Raw genomic sequence first — 26,786 nt, forward strand, 5'->3', positions numbered from 1 at the left:
AGATCGGCGGACGATGATCGATGGAGGACGACGCTGGATGAGCACAGGGGGACCAGGTAAGTAAGGATGTGAAAAATCTCGGGCTTAACCATCCTTGCAATTTTTTTTTGCCCGAGCGAAGGTCGGGCTTAACTGCAAGGAGGTTAAAGGACATTGATTGCCTGCTTGTACTGGAAACTGTCAATCAAGACCAATCATAATTTCCCTTTTTTTTTAGGACCCTATTAACAGACATTAGTGCAGATGTGTTATCATATGTTTTGTTGTAGTATTAACAGCTTTTTGCCTTCAGTAAAAAGGGAGTAAAATTTAAAAACAAAGATGCACATAAAAAGGAAATTAGAGTGGGAAAAAAAAAAAAAGGAAACAAAAGAGGAACAATTTGTCTTCCATCTTGATTGAGATGCTCCTCACCAATCCCATCAGCTGACTGAATAAATTACTTGTTGATTTGGCAAGTTGCAAAGTAGGTGAATGTTAGTAAGTGGTTGCGTTGATTGATCAACATGTGTAGTTCATACATGGGCTATTCAACACATATATAAATACACATATTTATATTTATTTATTTCATATTCACGGATATCCTTCAGCCTGTCCTTGTTTTCACAAATTTAGGGTCCCCGGGATATATTACATTATTGTGGGTGAGAAGTGATGGGAATATATCCAAGGACAAGTTCCAGGTATACACAAGGACATGAGAACTGTTGCCCATTTTATTTAATATGAACTATACATCACAATATTTTATAGCATGGTTATTCTTTTTGCAATATACTTAGGGCTCCATTTATAAAACAGAATTAGAGATTCCGTCAAACATTCCCTAGTGGGAATCTTCAAAGTTTATGTCTTCAATAGCAGTAATCGATTCCCACCAGACAATGTTTGAGGAAATGTTAGATGGCCTATTTTATAAATAAATTAGGCAGCACAGTTGCTAGCACTCTTGCCTTTGCAGTGCTAGGTTCCAGGTTCGAATCTCACCCAGGACACTATCTGCATGGAGTTTGCAGGTTCTCCCCATGTCTGCGTGGGTTTCCTCCCACATCCCAAAAACATTCAATTGTAAGCCCCTTTGGACAGTTAGTGACACAACTATGGACTTTGTACAGTGCTGCATAATACAATAGCACTATATAAATACTGTATAATAATAAATAGAGACCATAGAATTTAATTAAGACAATCTGAACATATAGAACTATATTATATTCAGTGGGTTTTAACACAAATGTATGAAAAAAAAAAAAAAAGGTACTTAGTCATGATTTTCTTTCCCATTTAGGTATAATGGGAGGCAATACATAAAATAAAAACATTGTTTCCTGGAACATGTACATACAATAACAAACTGATGAGGAACAATAAAGACCATTTTGCACATTTATTGTATGTACATTATAGTAGTATAACCAATTTGAGGTATTGTATACAAATTGTACACAGCTATCAGGGTACAGACACAAGACAGAGGAAAGTTGTTTGTCAAGGGTTAAAACCCAATATATATATATATATATATATATATAGTGGGGGCCCCACCTTCACCATTTGTCCCAGTGACCAGTGCCTGAGAAAAGTTTTCTAGTTGTCACCAGGACAAAAAGGTGAGGTGAAATCTTGCAATGCAAGCAGGTATTTGCACTCATTTCTCTTATATTTCCATCATATGTATAAAAATATATAAATGAATAACTCTCCCCCTTCTCTATAGACTGAGGACAATGTGTCCCTGAGATATATGAGGTGGCATAGTAATGCAGTACTCACCGTTACACCGACAGGTGGCATTGTAAAACTTGAGCGGCCAGCGCTCCCGATCGTCCACATTGTGCAGCGTGTAGGGGCCACTCCACGGGCGTTCGTCAGCCACCACAGGCACACATTGGCCCCGGCCCTGCAGGGAACCACAGATATTAGCCAGCTCAGAGCCCAGGGCAGGGCAGCACCTCTTATTCACCAGAGCTTCCACAGTAGTACAAGCTCTGGGGAACTGGGCCCCAACCAGCCGCATGCACAGTGCAGTGAGGAGCAGAGCCCAGGCAGCCCTGACAGGAGCCATGTCTATGGGAGAACTGCAATGGAAGCCTATAGATAAGTCAGCTCAGACACCTAAGCTTGTCATTAGCAGGGAGGGCTCTTGTTACACCTCAATTTCCAGCCTGATTCACCCTGAAATGATTTACTGCTCATGTAATAGTGCAATAAATGAGCAGCACCACAGAAATTCATAGAGTTCAGCCCTCAAATGACTGCTTAACCCAGGGCCTCTAATCCTTCCTGGAAGCTCCTTCACGTGATGTGTCTGCAAAGGTTTCCCACAGCTCTGCCCTCAATATTAATGAGACAGCCTTTATATTGCTTCAAGGATTAATGGCTTCCTTGTGGAGGGCACATGACAGACATATAGAATGCATGGCTGTGTGCGCTCCATGGGTCATGGGGTCCAGGCATTCCATCCTAGACACATGCCTGATCATCATCAGAGTTTCTCTATGTGTGCGCTGCTGGAGTTGATGATCCTAAGACATATTCAAGAAAAATCCATTTCACATTGCTCAGGTCACTCTGATTTCCTCCTATATACCAGAAAACACATTTGTAAGTCAATTAGAGCCAGCTAGAATGGCCTTAGAATATGCTGGAAACATTAGATTGTGAGCTCTGGGGGATAGCAACATAATCATGGACTCTAAAGTGCTGCATATAATGTTAAATAAATACATACATGATAATCAAATCAATACTTCAAGAAAAGTAATCTAGAAGATCATGATTCAAAGGGCTCTATTGATTACACGGGGAATCAGACATTCCCTTAAACATTCCCTGATGAGAATCAATTACTGGGATGGAAACACCTGGAATATTCCTAGTAGGGAATGTCATATTCTGTTTTATCAATAGAGCCCTTCTCCAGGTACAAATTTTTTTTAAAATTTCTATAAATGTTAGGTCTACATGGTGTAATGATCAGATTTCTGCACTGTACTTTATAAATAGTACTTTTCTTTAGGTCGACCTCAGGATTAAGTCATACTGTGAACCCCTTGCCACAGTTTTTTGGTCCTGCAGTTCTCAAAGAAATGTTATCTGCAGATTTACCAGTTAGTGGCAGTGAGCAGTAATGAACCTTTTACGGTGGCCCCATTCATTGTTAATGGGTGGCCCCAGGTGAATGTTACATGTACAGTGGCATGAGGGAGTGCTAACCTCATTGTCAGTATGAACACAGGTTTATGCTGAATAGTGCAACTCCAACATTGGATATGAGAGCTGCTGCTTTCATAGATTTCATATATTCACCCACTTTTACCTTGGCCATTTACAGATTGCATGGTGTGTGAATGACCAAGGAGGTAGGGGTTGCAGAAATGATAGCAGCACAGCTCTCATATCATGGGCCAGTGCTGTGTTATGGAGCATAAAGAATTGTAAAGTGCAGAAACCCAGCCATCTAATCTTTATTTACACATCAGGACTTTAACAACCATCTCATTTGTTTTTGGTAGAAAGTTTGTATGTTTTTGTGCAAAAAAAAACAAAACAATTTCCCATCTCACCCACTTGTTCATGCAGTATACAATCTCAACATCTATCTACACACTTCTGAGAGTGCCAGGATAGTGTGATTCTAGTGCACATACTCATGAGTTATATGAACATTAGGCACCCAATAATATCTGTACTTACTTATATATAGTCTACATCATTTTAATTCTCATTAAATTCCTGGCTCAGGATAGCAACTTTCCAAACTTTGGTTGAGTCTGTTTTCAGCATGAATGGCTTACATAATACAGGCTGATACAGATACATTTTTTTTTAGATTTTCTTTACTTTCTAACTCAATAATGCAACAAAAATCTCACGAGATGAATGCCTTTGCATCACAGAGCTGCTGCAAAAGAGATTTGCAGTCATTCAATTAAGTAATCAATCTCCTGCACCAGTGCAATGCCACAATTTAATTATGTTATAAATAATGTCTGCTGGGCTGGAAGTATGGGAGCTGCGTTTGTTTTATACCTTAACCTCCTGAGCGTTACACTGAGGTCTAGATTTCTGTACCAAAAGTGATCCACTGTTTTTCATGAAATTTTTTTTTAATTGTAGACCTGTAACTTACAGAAATATGTCCGAACAGAGGTTCTAGTAGATATTATGAATATAAAAAATGACATGCATGACACACAGACATGCACTAATAAAGAATAGATTTTTATATTTATAGTTCAAACCCCAGAGATGTCCAGGTATGGCCCAAAACACATCCCCCTTCTATCCTCCAATACTTGGATCTCTCACTATCACCATCACCCTTATTTTTCCTAACCCCTGCTTGCAACTTTGATGTCATTCATCCCATTTTGATCTAGTAAAAACAGTGTAGTTGTTAGACTAATAATTCAGGGAAATTATTAAGTGACACATCCTCAGAGCTTCTTTTAGGTTTAAAAAGTCATGTACTCACACATTATTTCCTAAGTGAGCAGTATGAAAGAAGAAATTATTCATATGATCTTATTTTTGGACAGTGATTGCATCTTTTATAAATGTGGATTTAGTAGCAGTGTTACATGGTTAGAAAATATATTCAGTTAGCTATTTTGTACAGTATTTTGATTGGTTCCAACAGATACCCTGGTATCTTATTTCTCTTCTATTTAACTAGTTAACAGCATTCATCTTTAAGTTCCAAAAGATTTCAAATTGACACCGACTAAAGCATGGCAAGGAATTAAAAAGTTAGCAGCTACAGCTAAAGGTTTTCTAACTAGCCTGTACTGAATAAATTTGGGGTTCTGCAGATACTGATTTACACATGACATACATAAAACAAAGGTGTGTAACATAACACAACAATACTTACAATACTCATCTATTCTATATATTTCATATTGTAAACCAGTCTGCTGTTAGATAGTAGTCATTTTTTGTAGCTTGTTACATTTCACAAGGGGTATACAAAACAAGTAGGCAGCTAATAAAAGAAGTGGAAACAAACGCATCACAAATTTTGACCACACATTCTTTAATGTAATAAAATGGCATACTTACCATGTCAGACTAGCAATTCCTGGTAAGGAAATGCTCACGTTCCTACATCTTCATTTACGTAATTCTCCCTGGAATACTGCAGAGTCTTGCTTGCTAAAAAGAGAATGGACACCAAGTAAACCTTGCAGGTTTGGCCCTAGGGAGTGGGGCCACAGGAGTGAATGTTGTTTCTGTTCTCTTAGCACTACTAGGGCTAGAGTGCTGCCACTAGTGACTGAATGGCTAGTATGACATTGGCCTTATTTGTTTTTTAGGTTTCTTAAGTCAGAGCTGTATTCAGTAAAGAAGATATTGCCTCCATGCCTAGTCAGCTATGATTAAGTCAGAAAAATTACAGTGAATGGTCCTTATTAACATAGGGCAACCCCTAAAATAAATTTCAGGTCCTAGGATACCGCAGTGGGAAGAATGTCACCATTACAAATAGACAAAGATGATTGGTGTCATTGGTACTGATCTCAGGGGCACAAATTGCTAATTGGTCACGGAACCCCTAGCTGTTATCACCTGTTGTATATTGTCACTTTACCATACAACATTCCCATCAAATGAATGCGCTGCCTGACCCCATTACACAACACAGTACAAGACACCTGTAAATATGTGCTCCCAACCTAAAGTTCCTCAGGCGATCTTCTTACCTTCACACTCCTGTGTGCACAATTTTGTGATTAAGGTACAACATTGATTACTTAGAAACAAGATTTCTAAGTAATTTCTAAAACAAGATTAATATTTTTGTGCTTAATTTTTGGAAAGTTCAGATGAAACAAATTAGTGGTGCTTTTAGTGTCCTTACATAGGAAGAAGTCAGTGTCAAAGTTATTGGAGAGATGTTCACTTTCTGACACTACCGGAAGGGCCAATCACAGGATTTTATTAGGTGACATTACCAAGTTCTCCTTCGTTGTAATATCCCCAGTGGAGTGCTGAGTACCTTTGTAAAGTATATTTATTATATATATATAATAAATAATAATAAATAAATAATATATTTATAATTTTATGTTCTTTGTGCTAACAGACATCACACAGCCATCCAGGATGGGTTCATGCTGATGTTGGCTTGGCTGATGTGTGTGTTCCATAAATGATCAAATAGGCTGTTGTGATGGTGGCCCCAGTGGGACTTTGGCTGCAGGGTCCAGGAACCAATGCCCCATTGTGGAAGCAGCCTTCAGTACAAAATGATGACAAAATCCACAATCATACCAGAAATGTGTATAAAGATGTCACTTTAATGTTGTGCAGAATCTTTTGTACAGTCATCAGGACTGGGCAGTGAACATGGCTGTAATTCAGTCATCTGGTTTATACAACAGGGATTAGTATTAATGAATGCCTCACATCAATGGTACCATAATAAGACTGGAATGTGCAGATCCTGGACCTAAATATTAGATCATTAAACATGAAAGAATTAGCACATCAGACAAGGCAGCCCTGGGAATATGCAATAATATTTTGAATAATAGTGGAGTCACATTCTAATGCATTCCGCTTTTTCTATAATTAACATTTAGAGATGATCAGTGAATGCTCTCTGCAGACAAATTAGTTGTTATAATACAGGTAATAATTACAATATCACACAGGAGGTTTTTCTGATTTAATTTGTGATGTCTTGCCATGGAAGAGGGTTCTTTACCTGAATAAAGGATCAGGAAATTTCCCACTCTGTATGTTATGTGTTATGGAACATTCACATGTAACAGTTCACTGAAAATCCATACATCTGTAAGGCTGCTCTGTTTTAGTAAACAGTAGTATCCCCGGATTACAATACAAGGACTGTAGATTTGTTCTTAAATTGAATTTGTATGTAGGTCGGAACAGGTAAATTATTTTAATAAATGCAAATAGGACAGATGTTTGTCTTAACATATTATTAGACAGCGTGGTGTCAGTTACTGTATAAAATCCTCCCTGTGAGTTATTCACAAACAAAGCCAACAAAAAAAAACTTTATGGAGCCTAGACATTCATTAACTTCTGGAGCAAGCTGTGCTTTGATATGCAAAAAGAAACAACTGCAGAATTTGTCTTGGTCATTAAAGAGTTACAAGGGCTTGCAGAAGAGCTCAGTCTCAGCTGTGTTTAGCAAAATATTTCTTCTGCAAGTCATGCAAACCACCTCCTCCCCCCCAGTAAGCCTCTGTCCTGCACCCAAGTCAGCAGGGAAGCTTTATTCGTATCTAGGAGTCGTCCGTATGTCGGATGTCTTTACCATTTACCATCATGTGACAGTGTAAAAATGGATCTCTCAGGGCAAATCCTCTAGGCCCCCCCCATCCACTCTAACTGATTGCTTATATAAGAAAAAGTTGCTGTTTTAATTTACCATATGTAGTCCTGCGCCCACTGGCTGTCCAGCTGCAGGGTCCTTTTAGAATGTGGAGAAGTCTTCAACAATGACATACAAGGACCGGACAGTGGGGGGACTTAAATAGATTTAAGTGAGTATATCTTGCATGAAAGGATTAAAAAAAAATCATGATGGAATATTATTTGCTCAGAGGTGAGCTTTGGACTTTAAAGTGTAATCCTAATGATGAACTGTTATTCACTAAGTTTTGGTCTGTAAGGATAACATTGGAAATATTTTACTACATCTGTTTTATTATCAGAAACTCAAAGCTGGTATTTTCCTTGTGCGCACACTTCCAGCGTTCAGCCTCCCCCTTCTTATCATGAACTACAAAATAGTTACTAATATGTTGTGGAGATCTGAGCATAGGAGTGGTTGGGTTATTTGACAACACAGTCCACAAAAAGCTGTGTTGTCAGCTCACAGCAGAACAATATTCTTCTGTACTTGCAGGATCTTTAAAGCTATAATAATGTGTAAAGATATATTTCAATACAACAGGCTGCCATCTTCTCCAGTGTCCTGAAAGTTTGTCCTCATCCATTTTTGAACTATAAACATTCCTGGCCTGTTCTCCACCACATCCATACACAACAAAACAGTAGGGGATTAGTCTGCTACATATCTGCTGTCCACTCAGCTATGAAGAATGTAGTTCATCTATGCCGACAAATATGCTGGGCAGTTAATTGCCCTTTCTTTACACAAATATGTTGATAAAGTAGTTCCCATACACATAATACATGATAATCCCATGCACTTGGCTTGTTAGGATCCATTTCATATAGCAGAACTTGTGACACGAATCCGCAGCCTGCTAATATGGCGGGCTCCTGGGATGACTCTGTCCATAACAAAGCTGAATGTTTTATGATGTACAAACTTTTAGATGTTGGATGGATTCACAAAACTACCCTTACACTGATTCAATTTATCCCCTGATCCAGGCAATTCGTGCCAATCATATAACAAACTACAGCATAAGGGAAGGACAAGTGTGGAGGACACAATTAGAAGGGGGCCCTTGGAAAGAAACCTGCACTGTGTATGCTACATACACCTAACCCCTGCACTTTGTTTGTTACATACACCTGACCCTTGCACTGTGTATGTTACATACACCTGACCCCTGCACTGTGTATATTACATACACCTAATCCCTGTACTATGTGTGTTGTATACACCTGACCCCTGCACTGTCTATGTTACGTACACCTAACCCCTGCACTGTGTGTGTTGTATACACCTGACCCTTGCATACACCTGACCCTTGCACTGTGTATGTTACACACACCTGACCCCTGCACTGTGTATATTACATACACCTAACCCTGGTACTATGTGTGTTGTATACACCTGACCCCTGCACTGTGTGTGTTGTATACACCTGACCCCTGCACTGTGTGTGTTGTATACACCTGACCCCTGCACTATATTTTTATATACACCTAACCCCTGCACTGTGTATATTACATCCATCTGACCTTTGTTCACCTGTATACAACAACTGTGCACGTTTCATGCCACCCATGGCAGCAAAGTTTTGGGTTTTATCTGACCACACACCCTTACACCCCTACCACTACTAGTGCAATTTTATTATTATTATTATTATTATTATTAATATTATTACTCAGGAATACCCCAGGTGTTTCACAGTCCTGGGGAGAATTGTTTTCTTCTGCCCCAGTTATGGAAACATTTTCTGTGACTGCTGCCCCTTTCCTGTCAGTGAGCAGTCTCACAAACCTAGTAACATACATATTATAGTATTATAAAAATACCATTGATATACCTTATGAAAGAACCCACAAGGCAAAGATTACATAAAACAACTCTTAGTATCATTATTTGTAATAAGACCGAGTCACACTATAATAACCTGAAAATAAAAACATCTTGCCGAAACCCGGGATCGAACCAGGGACCTTTAGATCTTCAGTCTAACGCTCTCCCAACTGAGCTATTTCGGCTGCTGGAAGCTAGGGGACCATCACCCGCTACAGGAGTTTTCTTTACAAGAGTCATTACCCACAGTCACCTGAAGTAACTATTATTACCATAAAATAACATCATTTTCGTTTTCCTGACTTGTAGCTCTCTGACATAGGACGGCACCTACCATACGGGTGCAGCACGTTCATCATACGTACACAGCGCCCTCCCGCGCTGCATGGCCTCTATTCACCAATACAGGATGACGTCACAGTCCAGTAATAGTACATCTCCCATAGGCAGCTCTGCTCGGACTGTGATAACAGATGTCAGAGTATTGTTACATTGTTACATTGTATTCTGCGGTAACTGTATCTTAGCAGAAACAATGTAACCCAGAGACCGAACACTCAGCGGGTGACAGCCACAGCTCATCCTAATGACGAGTTTTACCTGCTGGCCGCGCCACCTAGCGGCTGATATCACACATTGCAAGTACAAAGACTGCCCAGGTTCATGAAGAGCCATTCACCTGGATAACCTGCACGATGATCAGTGACTGCAGAATGATAGAGGAATGATAAAGTTACCTACATATCTGTATGTAGCTTTAGATGAACAATTATGATCATTTAAGGTGAAAGTCTGGCATGTGTACAGCATGTGGTACAATGATGCATCCCATGAGGACACAATCACCAGCCAAAGAAAAACTTCCTTTGAAGGGGAACGCAGCAGAAAGCCTCCTACTCATCCATCCTCCTTCCCTTTCAGTAATGTGGCTCTGAAATCCAGTTTTCCTATCATATTAGTATATTAACAGCCTCTGTGCTTTCCCAAAAAACAAAAGGACAATTGTTTCTAAGCTGTGAGAAACCAACTAAAACCCAACTCTGGAGTCTGTGTTGTATTGTTTTGTTGAGCATTACTTTAAATATACACAGATAAAAAAGGTCAGGAATTGCTTGGTTTAAGGTGATTTTACTCCTTGGTAAGAATATGACAATAATTTGCCAATTTTGCTTCATATGCAAACTTTGGAAAGTTCAGAACAATATCAGGATCATGACTACAGACTCTGTGGTATTAACCTCTAAGTATTGTTCTCTCAGTAAACTTGTAAACAGAATAATTCTGCAGATTTGTTTGAAAAAAAGTACAAAAAAAATCTGTGCTGTGCAGTAATGGTGGTTTCTGACTCAAGGTGCAAGAAGACAACAGCAGCACCGAGAAGCTATTAACAGCAATGACAAAAGAGCCATCATTCTCAGCTGATAAGAAGCCTCCAGTCTTCCTAGATAGAAAATTGATCTGGCCTCACATAGACTGGAATTCTGTTGTAAAGGTTCTTGTATAGTGGCAAAACTTTGTCTTCTCAAAATATTCTCTCCCTCTCTTCATCAAGAATCAGAATGGGAAGGAAACTCCCAGTCTGTGGCTTATATTTGGAGGTGACAGCTGAATACTTCTTGTTTGCTGGGGGAGGCTGTACATGCTTAGAATGCTTTGCAGTAACACCTAGTAGGACCCTAGGAGTTATCAGTTTGAGCCCTTGAATGCATTTTTGTCTCATGAGCAAAAATTAGTGAAATTTGCTTACTTATCCCTAGGAAATCTTTCCACTAGAATATCCAAAATTCTTCAGAGACTGCCAAGGAGACTTAGTGGTTCATTACCACCGGAAGACATTTTGTTGCACGTTTTCATATGTAACTGCTTTAAGACAGCTAATTTAAAATAAAGTGTGTGCAAAGCTCCTCCACACATTCCTCAGAGGAACGACATATGTGCACTCTGAATTTGTAAATAGGTGCTATTTAAAATGAATACACCACACCTAAGTATACGTCAGGTACAGAGCACACACATGGAGGTTGCATGTGTGCAGTTACCTCTATGATTTACACAGAGTAAAGTACATTTTAGCATGTTTGCATGTATTTAGTATGGCCATTACAATTTTTACTAAACAAAAAAGTCAAGTTGAATGAGGAAAGTTAGGCTTGGAATGGTGAATGCTGCTTAGTAGGGTCACAGGTATGAGTTAACAAGCACTTTAGAAAGAAGTGTAAGGGTTACATATACATCACTTGTTCTTGTATGTAAAGATATTTGTCCAAGCTAGAAATCTCTGCGATCACCGATAGTTCTATTTGTCTAAATAAAAGAAGATGATGATCTCAGCACAAATCTAATGAGGATGAGTAGATCTGTCACTGGTCACTGCTCTCGCTGACAGTTCTGGGTGTCTACAGAAAACTGTAGTCAGCATTGAAGCACAGAGCCGTGTCAGAGATGATTCAAGACCAATGAAAAGATCTGTGCTGACAGACAGTAAGTCAGGATGAAGAGATGTTAGAAAATGACGAGCATGTTGAGGTGCCTTGTGTAGTCACCACAATAATTTACAGGGCTGGGCCAATTGTGAAAATTATGACAGTTATAAAATAGATAATATCAGAAAATAAATGGAAGACTTTTTTTTTCATAGTAAAACACAACAAAGATTTAGGTGCAACAGTCGCATTAAGCCTAAATGAACCTTTAAATCCAGCCATTACATTCTGGGTGAATCATACTAAATTGTGTTCAATGCCTTACATTCAGTCTCTTTTTTAAAGCAGCTACATTTTTCTCGAGTAGAATGTCCCATTCCCTGCCAGCAGCTGCAGAAGGACATCTGGTCTTTACGTGGAAGCAGTAATATTTTTTTGCCACGCCCTTTCTCTTGCCCCAAATCTCATGGCCCTGTTCATTTATAAAGCTCTGGCTCTGCTTCTGCAGGGGCTATTTTTGACTACTGCGTCTCCACAATAAAATAAGCATCCTTTACTGAAGAATGATGACAGGCAACAGGCTTTTCTACTCAAGCTCATGTCATTAAAGACAAAATGGGGTTCAGTTGGCCTTTAATAAACTTCTTTAGTAAACCAATCCTAAAATTTATTTTGATGAGAGGTGTTGCCTCCCTCACATGGTTTCCCCAATTATCATGCTTCATTTTCTTATAGTACAAAGAGTCAAAATGCTATCAAACAGAAATACAATATATGGAATGTATGAAAATAGATTTTTATTAAGTTACAATAAAAGGTTTTAATTGGCACTTAGAAAAAGTTTTTATTCACGAACATTTATTGTAACACGTTTTAACATTATTCTCTTTTTCAGATGGTCCCATTCAAGTTAATAACAATTTAAAAAAAGGAAGAGATCTATGTTTAACATATCCAGTCACTGGATAGATATTTGTACCTTTCCAGCAGGTTGTGTCCTAAAACTTTGCTGTGTTACAGATGTCCAGCTACAGGGATCAGACTTCTGGGTGCGACAGATATTTGCTCCTCTAAAGCCTGTGTAAGAATGCACTGCTTGCCAGGTAGGTAAGTATCCATCTTGTTTTACAGGCCAGGTTTAGTACCATTTACTTCCATTTTTGACAGGGTAGCAAGAAGTTGTAAGGTTTTTACATGCAGATTGGCCATATTCTCACATAAAGAGATCACAAGCAAAAAGGGAAAAAAGAAATGGTTGGACAACCATTTTACTACTCAAATCATGAAATGAAATTACCATTGTAACAGGTGAACCAGTTGCAGTATTCTGGAATAAGTACCGGTGTCCCCTGCCATGCCAATGTAGCATTTGTTAACCATAAACAATACATTACAATCAAGGCACAGAGTGTAACAATGCAATAATTAAAAAAAATAAACATATTTACATATGTTAATTATACTTCACTAGTTCACCGTTAATAAAGTGCATAATGTATAAACACTGTATAATTTTCTTGATATATTAAAATTGTATTCAGACAACCTGAACAGCAATTATTAAACAAATCTATTTATCCAACATGTCTTACAGAAGCACATTCATGTTAGTGTGTTCATTCCTGCCTCATAGGGCTTCATAGACATTCTCTAGAGATCAGGGCACTCACCAATGGTGGGATTAACTAGAAAATACTGACTCCAGCTTCCTTTAGAGATAGCAGCAGAAAAATCTATTCATCCAGGTTTAAAACCTGCCAATGAACAAGGCAAGTAGGTGACAATCACATATCACCAATCCAAAAGTTTACAGTCTTGTTGATTATTTTCTTATTAATTTAAAGTGACTAAAAACAATTTTCTTCAAGTTTATACTTCATTTTTAAAATTATAGTTCAGAAGGTATGTTTCTTTCAGAGGAGGAATTATAGTAATAATATCTTTGTTCCGACAATCCGCTCATAGTACAAGTCTTTGTTTTGTACATCAACAAAATGTCTCCAATGCCTGCTCAGCATTCTTCCAGTTGTGAAAATTACTTTTGTACCATGCAACTGTTGAGAATAAGAAAATAAACAATATAAAAATTGTAAATGATTTTTTGAAGTTATAATAGCATTCAAAAATAATAATGACTGAAATGTTAGGTGCAAATAAATAGAAAACTGTCCTGAAAGATACCACTTTTTATTTTTTTTACTTTAACCTCCCTAGCGTTATAATTCTATCCAATTTTCTGTGCAAAAAGCGTTACTTTTTTTGCATGAAAATATATTTTAGGTTGTAGGCTCTAATTCTTAAGCAAAACTCACCAAAATATGTCCAATAGTTAATAAATGTAATATTAAACTTTAAAAAAAAAATTAAAAATATATAGGTAAACATATGAAATAACTGTACAGTAATATATATATATATATATATATATATATATATATATATATATATAATGAAGATTTCTTTGTATTGGACTCAATACAGCTATTTTGCATTGAATCCAATACAAAAAGATGCTCAGCACTGTTCTCCCCAGCCCCTTATATACCAGGTGCACCACCCAGTACTTTTCAGCAAACATCCAGCTGGTTACTGAAAATTTGGGACACAATGCAGGAGCACAGGACAGCTGGGATATAATACAAAGAGGATTTACAAATGGGACATACATATATGAAGTAGAGGGAGATAGTAGAAAGCCAATATATAGGGGTTACTAGATTCTTATGTCAACAAATACTGGAACACTATATATTTGTCATGCGGACCCACCCACATTTTGACCACCCACCTACAGCATCTCCCCACCCAAAGAGAACACTGCTTGCCCAGAAGACAAGAACTTGTCTACATCCAAATGACTGTTAGAGGCATGTGTGTCAAAGGGTTTTTATTTCACCAAAATAACACAGATTTTAAGGAGATTGGTTAGATAAAGGCAACCCTTCATGTGACTCTTCTTTTAAAACTTAAGACTATACAATACCAACACATGGCAAGCTAGAATCATGTTATTTAACATAAAGTGTAAAACAAAAGATCATACCGGTTTGCTCAATGCCTTCTTTCCAATGTACTTTGGGCCTCCACCCTAAACTGTGCATTTTTTCTGACTTCATTACATATCGAATGTCATTAACAGGCCTGCAAAAAACAATTGGCATATGAAGCAGGATAAAGGTCAATAATTAAAGAATAGATCTTATAAGCACATTACCTGTCATTTACATAATCCATCCAACACTCCGTTTCGGTTTCTGATGATGTATGATGAATCTTCGGAAGTGAAAAAATATATATATATATATTAGATAAAATGTCACCTTTGCTTTTACAATTTAAATAATCATGTGACAAAGATTAATGCTCACTGTGCACCCCTTCTTCCATACAACTAGACCTCCACATCATCACTACCAAGGCAACACAAAGTAAATTTCTTCATTACTACTGCAACTTTATTCAACATGAAAAAGCACAGAAGAAGTACAAGAATTTTTTATTCACTTGCACAATGTGCTTTTTTAAGGCGGTTCTTTAGAACAGCCCCCTTGCATGTCACAGCCTTCAACTCCTGTAGTAGTGTCCGATTGCCCTATGAACTGCCATACCCGACTTTCTTAACTTTCTTTTATGCAGCTGTCAGGGGAGGAGAGAAGAAAAACACTATAAACTTTGTAGGAAAATACTGGCCAAATGGACTCAGGCTAATAAAATTACATAGGAGCCAGCAGCAGCCTCTGAGCTTCTGGATGTCTGTAAAGGGAGGCTTTTACTGGAAATAACAAAAACCCTAAATCACCTACCTAAAGTTTATAAAAATATATCAGAGATGGCAAAAAAGCCAAACACAAAAATGTTTTTGTAATTTTAAGATCAATCAACACTAAAGTATTCAACCTCAAAATCAGAACTGTAATAATACATCAGTAATACATTAGGGACATACCATTTGGATCAATTCTTTAGCAAGTTGTGATACAGATATTTCAAAACTTGAACCAATATTGTAAATTTCTCCAGCCTTCCCAACCTTTAGGACTGTCAGCAACGCATCGACAACATCAGAAGCATACAGGAAACTTCTCATCTGCTTCCCGCTTCCATGAATGCAGCTTAAAAAGAAGAAAAATACTTGGATTGTTTTTGGAAGCTTTGTCGTCATCATCATAACACATACAATATATATATATTTATATATAAAAAATAATCTATATCAACTGAAGAATTTTATTTATATACTTTTCAATAAAAAGTCACAAATGGATTTTTACCATTTTCTGTTGCGTTGCAGAAGAGAAATAAACTTGGGTATAACCTGAGAATAAAGAAAACAAATGACACACCAGAACACAATGAAAAAACAATGAAATCCCATTTAATAAATAATTGTGGGAGAATAAAATCTGTGGGAGACATAGATTTGAAAAGAGTTGGCTGCCCCCCATTTGAAATAAAGGAAAGAACCTTTTACTACACACTAGTTCAGGTCATGGGAGAGATGCTACAAGTGCACATATAGAAGGGCAAATATCACCTAAATTAGGTCAACCTAAACCATCTTCTAATCAGCAGCCTTTGAATAAGAAGCACAAATCTCCCTCTGTCTGGTGATTGCTTATTTTCAGCTATCAATAGGACAAGGTGAAAAATCTAGTTGTGTAATGTCTTTTCACTGGGGAATCTGGAGTTAAAGGACTTGTGGCCAGCAGATCAGGGATCAACATGCGGGGCGAATCACCGCCAAGAGCATGTCAGACAAGGAAGTACAGAATCTAGGTGTATAGCTGCTTCATAGCCACTGTAAGTGCTCATTATTAAATACTCATTATGAGTATTTTTATACAGTCAACCTATATTTATGGCAGAGAAACATAAAGAAATAAAGTATATTTGCAAGGAGCATTAGTAGGTCAAGCACTAGATTTGATGAACTACATATAGAAGAAAATGATGTTTTCAAAAAAGAAATAGATCTATTTAATGAGAAATGCGTCTTTAGAGGAGGGTAAACAAAAGCACTATAACTTGACAACTAGGCATTTATTAGCCTAGTGCACACTTGGGCACGGCAGAGTTCTAATTTCACAGGGTTATTTCAGGACCCATGGAGAGAAAAGAAGCTACAGTGACTATAGAAACAGCAAAGGACAATTAACATCACATAATGGCACTGCTTCATACTGTTTGACTTAAGTAAAGATGTGGTAAGCAGGCTATAAAACTAGAATTACTGGAGAGGAAAAACAGATGTTAATCATGTTGTTTTATTCTAATGCTTCCACAGAGTCATCTAAATGACAGCATAGAAACACACCTCACCACCAGCATCTTTACAAGGGAGCAGAAGACACTGAACTACAGACTAATTTACAAACACATAATATGAATATTTTATAGCAATGTATAGAAAAGACTATGTCAGGAATTCTAACACAGATGTGCAGGAAATGAGCCAGCCAACATAATGAACTTACCTGCCAGCTAGAATATATGATGCTCATAATTTGCAGCAATAATGAGGCAGGTTTTCATATGTAAAAGCTATATGCAAGTATACTGCTTCCATCATTTTAAAATGGACAACTACAAGAATATGCCATGGGCAAGGGTATGTGTCTTCTATTCCTATGTGTTTGCTTCCAGAATAAAATCATTTTCTTTTATTTTTATTTACTTTGTCATTTGGTTGACAATCTTTTACATTTTCAGCACTTGTCACACTACATTTAAGAAAAAATATTAGTGCGTGTCATTCATAATAAAGAAAACGGTGCTACGAATATATATAGAAACAACCTGGTTTTGTTTTCCAGAGGGGAACAGAAAATGACTTCTGACTACCATAACATATATAGGTATAAACATCAGGAAAACTTACTTTTTCTGGGTATTGGTGTGGTCCATAGACATTGCTACTTCTGGTAATGATAACTGGAAACTGGAAGAAAAAAAAATGTAAATATCTGGCAAAGCTTGGGACTCCTACATAGCATTGATTAGCCTACAAAGAGGGAATTACATGGGGGGGGGGGGATTCGACAAAAACCCAATAGTTTGAATTATTACTTAAATTATTATAATAAAGAATATTGTACACTTTTAAAGACATAGTGCGGTTATCCTAAACTGTCCTGTTCTCTCCCAAAATTTGGCAGCTGCTGTTTACATTCAGTGCTGTCCCCATGCCTAACTGTTACAGGCACCTTAAAAAGCGAGGACGCTAAAATGCATAGACACTGTGTGAAAGGTGCGGATGTAAAAAACAAACAGCATGACTGCAAACACTAAATCTTGGAAAGTTTTGCAAAAGTGAAGGGGGAGCTAGTTTACTTCACTGGAAGGAAATACTTGGGATATCTGCAGATATTTGCTTAAGGCTGACATTTTTCCCCATAGTACAGTGCTCAGGCCGTGTAACCTACTGTTGATAAAAGCATGCTATATGTGTTCTCTTGACCCTTGCAAACAGTCTAGCCACCATCTGAAGGACTGCACAGGACGAGTTAACAATCATTTTATTTATTAAAAGGGGTTGTTGTGTTGTCAGGCTGTAACGGGAAATGCTACTACTGGGTGGCTTTCCAGGTAAAAAGCTTTGTAACAAAAAAATAAAAACAACAACATAAGGCGTGGTGACAAGAGCACTGAAAACCAGACTTGGGGTTTACGTACTCTTTGGACTCTATAAAACAGGGAATCTGACGTTCCCTAAAAACATTAATTGGTGGGAATTAATTACTGTCATTGAAACACATGTCTGATTCCCAGTTTAATAAATAGAGCCCTTTCAGTTTTTTTAAATCCATTTGTCATTTATTATGAAAGAATCTCACAAGGACTGCTAAGCAAATTCGCACACGATTCTTGTGGTGGTCACAACTTTAAATTCAAATTCTATCCCTCAGAAAGACACCAATAAGCCTTTCAGTGGAATAAAATGTGAATACCTTTTCATCATATTCACGTGGCGAGCAAGTGATGCTTCCATCAAACTGGATAACCAGCACCAGTGGGCTGACCTGGTGCACAAGAGCTACACCAGAAGGAAAAACAGAAGCCACATCCAGGTAGGCTGTGCACTTAATATGCGTTTACATTTACCTAGCCTGGGACCTACCTAATTCTGTGGTTGGATTAATATTTATATATATTAAAAAGTGACTGGATATACTTACATCACCAGTGACTGGATAATACAAGAGCGGCCTACTTAATATATATACCATTTACTGCAAGTGCAAGCAACATTCTTTTTTTTTTTTTTAGAAAGTAAAGAAACACTTTTGTTGTGAAACAGACATTGATTAAACCCAACTATTCTCATGAGTAGGAAAAAATACCACCACAGATGCTATGCAAGCACTAAACGGCATCCATGTATTTATGCTTTAACTCTGGGCAGATTACAGACTGTAGCTTCATGGGGTAAACAATTTCACCATGAAAGAAATGAATGACAGCTGGTGTCTTGCAGAGCAGGTGGGACATTTTGGGCTCTATCCTAAATACATCCAGCAGTATAAATAATCATTTCACACTTCACAACATATGGCTATGTGATGCTTCATTTACAGACATACCCCACTGAATAGAGCTAAGACTCCCTGTGCTAATATAAACTTGGCTCTCTTATCGCCTCCTTACCTTGTATCTTTCCCAGAAAGACAGCACAAAGCTTTCTGCAGCTGCTTTGGACGATGCATATGGATTTGTTGGCCGTTTTGGTGAAGTTTCATCAAATTCCTAATGAAATATGAATTTTTAAATATGCCAGTGATGTGGAATAATGTTCAGAATGCTGGTCAAAAAACATTCTATAATAAAGAGATTCATTTGCATAAATTTGCACTGGGAATAAAGCTATTCAAATTTTCAAAAACTCTGCTTACTCTAATGTGACCTCCAACTATTTCAAATGTGTTCGTAAAAAGGGGATTCATTAAGCTCAAGAACAGATCTGCAATCTATTGCTCCCCAAAGAAAACACAAGCAGTTTTGGCAGGGTGCTAGCTGTGAACCCACTTGGGCACTTTTACACACATTTGCTCAATACAAACTTTGTGCTTAAAGTTTCTTTTGTAAGTAGAATACATTTTAATTACATGTGCTGTCCTTCTGTGCCCTTCACTAATTCTTTTTTGCCACTCTAGGTTGCTCATTCCTTATTTGGACTATTAAAAAAAAACTTCTTTTTTCCTATGCAAATTATGAAAGGAAGATTTCTGAACAGATACGCCAACATGCTTTCAATAGCATATTTAGCATTTTATAGTACTATGTTACTATGATGTGAACAAGATCTTGTCAGTTGAAGATTCTGTTTTAAAGTAAAAATCTTTAATCTAATAAAGTGGGTAAGAGTATTGCAAGTTTTTAATTGCTGTCTGGAGCAATTGAAAAAATGTATTCTCCAAGACACACAAATATACACCCGACACAGGTTCTAACATTTCGCTACGCTACTAGCAGAGGTCACTATCTCAGTTTGTGACACCCTATTACTGGAACAGGAGTTTTCTGATAGATAAATGAACAAATTTTGCACCAGTGTCCATCTTGCCATGGCACAATCACCAGTATACCAAAGATATAGAATAAATAAAGGCAAAAAAAAAAAAAAAAATCAAGACCAACACTACGCACTATATGTATATTCATTAGCAATAGAAAAAACATAGTATTTCATGAACCTAAATCAGTTCTGGATTTATACAAATGTTTGTTAGCTAAAAGAGTGGAGCCTGTAGAATGAAAGTTTTTAAGCTAGCGATCACAACAAATAACAAAAGTCTTTTTCGACATGTGCATCTAATTTCAGTAGCTGGTAAGTACAAAAAGTCTGGTATGTTATGACTATAATGTTCCTGACATAAATGGCCATAAAATCGGCCAGATTTTGAAGACTGAAGCCAGGGATGGCTTGGTGTGGAATTTGTTTTCAGCGGACATTAGTTAAGCAGGTAATGTTGGCAGGTAGAATTTCGCAACTCAACACCACAGCCTTCTATTGTGCATGAAATAATAGTAAATAATGTTGGGCTCACAGGGTATCAACATTAGGGAAATGCTTACCTCAACAAGACTACCACCATATACTTCATCCGTACTTATGTAGACAAACTTTTCAACACCAGCTTCATAAGCTGCACTAAGAAGAACGTGTGTACCATATGTATTAACATAGGCAAATTTAAAAGAATCTGAAAAAGATAAATCTTCAAAAAAGAAAGAAACTTGTTAGCATTTAGTCTTACACCATATAGCCTTATATCATTAAATAAAAAATAAGAATATTTAGCATCCACAGGAATCAGTTCTGTTTCCAACCACCAATATAGACACTCAAACAAACTATAACACCGTGGATATGGAAGCACATTTGTAATACTATTGTTCCCTTCATGAGGCTTGTCATGGTTGAAACCACAGGAAGAAGACAGGATTGTGCCAGCTTGTTATACTCTTTAGTGCTTTATTACATTGCTAAATAACTTAAAACTTTACTTTTGATGAGAGAAAAACTAATTCCAATCATTGCAAGCGTTTAGGGCTTTTAGAAAATGTAACAGGCCAAGTGATAGGGACTCCAGTCTTCACTTTATTAAAGAGCTACAGCCACAACTACTGTGATGAAGCGGATGGGAGCTGGAATCACAGTAAGCGGACACCACAAGTGTTGGAAGGCAGCAACAGTCAAAGATCTCTGTAGGTGAAGATTGGGGACACCACTGCCCAAATAGTAAGCATGCTTTTTTTTTTTTTTTTTTTTTTTTTACAGGCTACTTCTATTGCTCTAGCAACTGCCATTCAGTGATAGACCAAAGCCAGATAAGCATATATATCACTTATATGTTTATCAATCTTTCAGCAAAATTTAAGATACCATTTACATAAATCCTGTAGTAGAAACATTTTAAAACAAGTTAAAACATCAATTTCCAATTTGAGCCAAGTGAATCATAAGAAGCAAAAATCAGATGACAGCAGTTCTACAAAATGTGTGTATTAGATTGCCTTAGTATTTGATGCTTTAGAGTGATGGAGAAGCCTGTAAATGACATGCTCATGTGTTCTATTTAAGAAGTCTTTCAGAGGAGACAGTTGTACTTTTTCTATTGTAGGTTCAGACACTCACCTACATGGGTCTGTGCAGCAAAATGCAAGACCACATCTATATTCTCTACTTCAAACAGATGTTTTACAAATCGTGCATCACAGATGTCTCCCTGGGGAACAAAAAATCAAAATTAGATTAGAAATATAAAAAAACATCAGAAGTTGTTCAATAATAAACAAGCTGAACTACAGATCAGTACAGAAAATACAATGACTAGTGTTGGTCAAATATCTCAATGTTTGATTCGACAGCTATTCGATCAAATAGGGGGATATTGTTCGGGGAATCGAATGTCAATATCGAACACCATCAAAGTCAATGGTGGGAAAATTCAAGTTATTTTTCGGGAGTGTGAAGTACTGCAAGAGAAATCAGGGGAGAATTTGCACCATCGAATCCGGATCCCGTGTTTTTCAGGTCGGGTCTATCTGAATGCGAACAGCCATATTCGGGTCGATTATAAGGACAACCTGAATTCAAACACCAACACTAATAATGACATTTTGTAAATTGTAATGGGTGCAGAAAAAAAGAAAGCTGTGTGGATTTTCAGCAATGTCAACTAATATAGTTGAATGCCAGCATTAGTGAAACGTGACCTAAAATGTATGTTGTGGTTGGTGACATACCTGTAAGAACTTGTAGTTTGGTTGATTTGCAACTGAATCAAGGTTTTTCAAGCTAGCACAGTAATCAAGCTGGAAAGAACGAAAAGAAATTAAAATTGCAATAAAAAATATAAATCCCTTTTTAATTTTAAAGCTTAATTGTATAACCCATAAAATACTTAAAATGTTCAATATTTCATTGAAAAAAAAACAAAGGCCTCGAGAAATGCTGAGACAAACATCACATGGATTTTTGACTACCACCCTGATGAAGGTCCAATAAAGAAAAACAAAAACTCACTGACAGACAATGTGTGACTCACAATGCAGAAAAGTGGGCAATACATACAGATCTTACCTTGTCTACATTTATAACCAGATATTCAGGATATTTTTCAACCAGAGAAATGATCATATGAGATGCTCTGTAAAAGAATATATGACAAACATAAACTGCACTGATATTACAAAAAAAAACAAGTATCTTTAGTGATTTTGTGATGCCTCCTACTAGCAGAACATATTGAGGAATTCCTTTTTTATGTTCTACATACCATCCGCAGATAAAAGTTTTAGAAATGTAAGTGGAAATTCCACAAATATCATTGTAGATGATTAGAAACATGTCAGTAATAACTGGGCTGCACTCCTGGCTGACTCCACCAACAGAATATAGTGGAATAAAAATATTGGATGAATAATGGAGGATGTATAAGACCTTAATAATGAACATTCTTTTTTCTCTTGACCCTGACACTTCATCCAAAGGGTTGACAACATGCAACACTACTGCCGAACTTGTGTCAACCTTGTTACTTTCTTCAAACTGCACCTAAACAGGTCCTAGGTGGGGTAAAGGCATCTTCCTCTATGATGGTATGCTCCACAGTTTCCTGCCCACTTCCCAAACATTAATGGGTTAGCAATTCTCACTACCTGCTCTGCTCCTTTAGATTCCTGGATGAGCTGTTTCCCTCATCTCTTGCATTTTTTTTTCTCATTTGCTGCTCCTTACATTGCTATACATATCCCCATTCAATAACCCCTGTTCTTCTATCAGTTTCATTATTACAATGGGCAGGAACAAAGTGCTAGTTCTGTGCTTATTACCATTTTAGTCCTTAAGGAATAAGAGTGATATTTCCATCTGTCCCTCATCTTCAGCCTAAATACCTGTAGACATTTCACATGTAGGATCATCTTTTCCATCCATGTATCATTACTGGTCCAACTATTCTTTCATTTATCTCCTAAAGGTATGCCTAGACATAAAACTCTCCTGCAGGCTTCCTCCTCTCTAAAGCTGCGTACACACTTCCAATTTTTATCGTTGGAAATGAACGACGAACGAACGACGAACGACCAATTGGCCAAAATCGTTCGTAAAAAAAGTAACCAACGAGGATAGTAGTTGGAAATGAACGACCGGACCGGCGGATCGGATTGGACGACGATCGTTGACCATCTATCGTGTGTACGGTTGTTCAGTGATCGGTCATGGTCTGAGCATGCGCGATGATCGAACGTTCGCTCACTTCCTGTGGTGCACGTCACTTCCTGTATCGTTCAAACGATCGCATCTATCGTGTGTACAATATCTGCGAACGATTGTGTCGTTATCTGTATGTACAGGATCGGTGCTATACGATCGTTCGTCGTTCGTTTACCAACGATAATAATTGGAAGTGTGTACGTAGCTTTAGACTGGTCACTCCAAGCCCTCCTTTACACTGCCTGTTCGGTCACTGCTCTGTTTTGTCATCAGCCTCAACATATCCCCTTTAATTTTGTTCTTGGTGCCGGAGCAGCCACTTTTCACCGACAAACCTCCTTGAAAATACATTGTGTTCATTTATTAAAAGATACTTGCGAACTGGATTTCCTCCAGGACCTTTAGGTAATGAAAATGTGTATGTATTGCTGAGTTGTACTGGATATGTATTCTGACCAACTATTGTGTGAACAAGTCAGTCACAACAGCATTGCATGGTTTTATGGGGTCAGTAGACGAAGACATGTGCATTGTAGGGAGTAACTAAGCACAACTTCAGCGTAGTACTACCGGACAAGAAGCAAAGCCGGTGTATGCAATAAGCAAATATTGCTTTCTCTATGTACGTGCATATTACCATGCTATACATGCACAAACATCCACTTTTATATGTACAACAAAAAAAATAAAAGTACTATACATTCCCTTTACACACTTATCAGATTGTTCACTGTTAGCTGATCTCTCCCATATCTGTAGTAAAAAATTAAAAGACTGAAGGTCCCTTTTAATGCACTGCCTAAAGCTATCAAGTCGTATTTCTTACAAAATCACCTGGGAGAAATATGTGAAGGCACAAGATCCTCACAAGATGAGCACAACCTTTTAGGAAGCCACCAATCAGCCAATGTCTACAAAGGAAACATTTATCCTGAGAAACAGAGGCTTTTGTAAAAGTTTGACAAACTTTAACCCCTAACTAATAAAGAGTTGGAAACCCCATTAGAACATTCTAGATGAAACCTAAAGGTTCTGAGAATATTCCACTACTGGAAACAAAGAACAAAATTCCAGCCCCTAGCTTCTAACTGGGAATAGGACAACAGCCAATATTAGCCCTATTTAGTACAGCGCTGTGTAATATGTTGGCGCCATATATAAATCCTGTTTATTAAGAATATTTTCAGTTGAGTGCACCACACATATTCATATTTTTGTGCCAGCTAGCAAGAAATCACTGGAGATGGGCACAGTAACCCGTGTCTCAGAGGTGACGAGGAAGCTGGGGAGGCAGAGGCTCCCAAAACATGCTACGCGTCTGTCTGCCTCCATATTTCTGACCCAAACTCAGCAAGTGTGCAGCTAGTGAGACCAGGCAATCATGTTACTGTTTGACTCATCAATTTATTTAAAATACATGTCTACTCCAGGACAATAATATCATGAAGGCTGGATCCCATCACGTATAGGGGGAGGACCACAGGAGACTGGACACCTGATGTACCCGGAAGTATCAGACGCTAAAAATTCTTTTTAGATTGCTGCCACTAGGGCACATAGGGCAGGAAAGTATTTCCAATTCAATTACAGGCTGGGATACTTTTAAAGTTCCACTTAAGATTTCCATGATCAGCCCGGTCATTATTGAGGTAAAGGACAGGCAATGTCCCATCTGTAATAATGTGTCTTACTTGTCGAATCAGTTCGGGTTTCTGGCGGCAAAGTTAAGTTGCACATGCGCAGCGTCAGCTTTGATTGCCAGGGGAACCCATCTTCCCTTGCGTGTGCCAGGCAGGCACATCATCTCAGCACGCCCAGGTGATACACCAACCCAGGGCAGCCAATCAAGATGGCCGAAGATTGAGGAAAAAGGATAAGGAAGATGGCGGCTCCCTCCAATGGAACGCTGATAGGCGAGTCATGCAAGGTTTACTTTCACTTTAAACTTCTATACAGTGACAAAGATACCTAATAAACACATTTGTGATGGCGGTCTCTGTATTCCTGTGCTGTAGGTGGATGTATATTGGACACACATACAATGCAGATTCCTCTGATCTGTTGGTGGTATTATATCCAGTATTTATATAACACCAACAGATTCGGCAGCATTGTACAAAGTTCAAAGTCATGTGACTAGCTGTCCCTTAAAGGAGCTCACAATGTAATGTCCCTACCACAGTCACATGTCATTAACACAGTCTAAGGTCAATTTATTTTGGGGGGAAGGTATGGGAGGAAACCCACGCAAACACAGGGAAAACATGCAAACTGCATGCAGATAGTGTCCTGCCCAGGATTGGAACCTGGGACCCAGTGCTGCAATGCTAACCACTGAGCCACTGCCCATAGTGATGTGTTTGCTTGGAGGGTAGTAAATACCCCTGCACATTACAGGCTGCTTTGGAGGCCTCAATGAATGTACACACGTGATGGGTGAATAATAATAAAGCCATTCATTGCCAGATCCATAACTAACCCTCACACTGCACCCTGCTGACCGGCTGTCTGTGATATTGTGTGTGGATGCTCAGCTCCTCTGAGCTGTAAATGTATGGTCTGTGTATACCACAGTGTCCCCATAATATTGACACCGGAAGTTACTTACATGAAGCCAGCTCCGCCGGTTACCAGCAGCCTCTTGCTAAAGCCCCGTTCGCTTTCTGTACTCATAGCGTTTGTTTCACTTTCGACCACCTACAAGCACGCACAATACACAAACTATTCACAACACCTGAGCATCACGGCAGCCTCACTTTACGACTCTACCTGGAGACGTACACGTCGCTAGGTTTCGCTTTCTCCCCGCACCCGCTCATGTGGCGCAGCTGATTGGACACGTTTCGTGACGTAACACTGTGTCCCCGCCCCCTGCAGATGTGGCGGCTGGAGTCGCACATGTCACCGGGAAGCGGATAGGAGG

General features: G+C 38.2%; 2 protein-coding genes and 1 non-coding gene across 4 annotated transcripts in view; all 3 read right to left on the minus strand.

Annotated features, from left to right (window-relative positions):
* DCT (dopachrome tautomerase) overlaps positions 1 to 2,337 on the minus strand; it is a 12,558-nt gene extending 10,221 nt beyond the window's left edge. The window contains exon 1 of the mRNA XM_072411051.1: positions 1,777 to 2,337. Within this exon, the coding sequence (XP_072267152.1) occupies positions 1,777 to 2,068 (292 nt within the window). The 5' untranslated portion in view covers positions 2,069 to 2,337. The remainder of the gene's footprint in view (positions 1 to 1,776) is intronic.
* Positions 2,338 to 9,335: 6,998 nt separating this feature from the next.
* Positions 9,336 to 9,408, minus strand: TRNAF-GAA (transfer RNA phenylalanine (anticodon GAA)). The gene has a single exon. It is a non-coding gene; the product is annotated as a tRNA-Phe (tRNA).
* A 3,022-nt stretch (positions 9,409 to 12,430) lies between these two features.
* TGDS (TDP-glucose 4,6-dehydratase) lies at positions 12,431 to 26,763 on the minus strand. Of its 2 annotated transcripts, none has more exons than XM_072411076.1 (12): positions 26,633 to 26,763; positions 22,730 to 22,796; positions 22,393 to 22,461; positions 21,782 to 21,872; positions 20,719 to 20,861; positions 19,291 to 19,389; positions 17,525 to 17,584; positions 15,918 to 15,961; positions 15,593 to 15,758; positions 14,861 to 14,919; positions 14,690 to 14,787; positions 12,431 to 13,700 (listed from the first exon to the last, which is right to left on the minus strand). In XM_072411076.1, the coding sequence occupies exons 1-12, from the start codon at positions 26,761 to 26,763 to the stop codon at positions 13,633 to 13,635; spliced, it is 1,095 nt and encodes a 364-aa protein (XP_072267177.1). In that variant the 3' UTR covers positions 12,431 to 13,632. The 2 variants fall into 2 exon arrangements, with proteins under 2 accessions (XP_072267177.1, XP_072267185.1); XM_072411084.1 differs by lacking the exon at positions 26,633 to 26,763 and adding an exon at positions 26,472 to 26,626.
* Between the last annotated feature and the right edge of the window lie 23 nt (positions 26,764 to 26,786).

The sequence above is a fragment of the Pyxicephalus adspersus genome, chromosome 1 (genome assembly GCF_032062135.1).
Source record: "Pyxicephalus adspersus chromosome 1, UCB_Pads_2.0, whole genome shotgun sequence".
Taxonomy (NCBI): domain Eukaryota; kingdom Metazoa; phylum Chordata; class Amphibia; order Anura; family Pyxicephalidae; genus Pyxicephalus; species Pyxicephalus adspersus.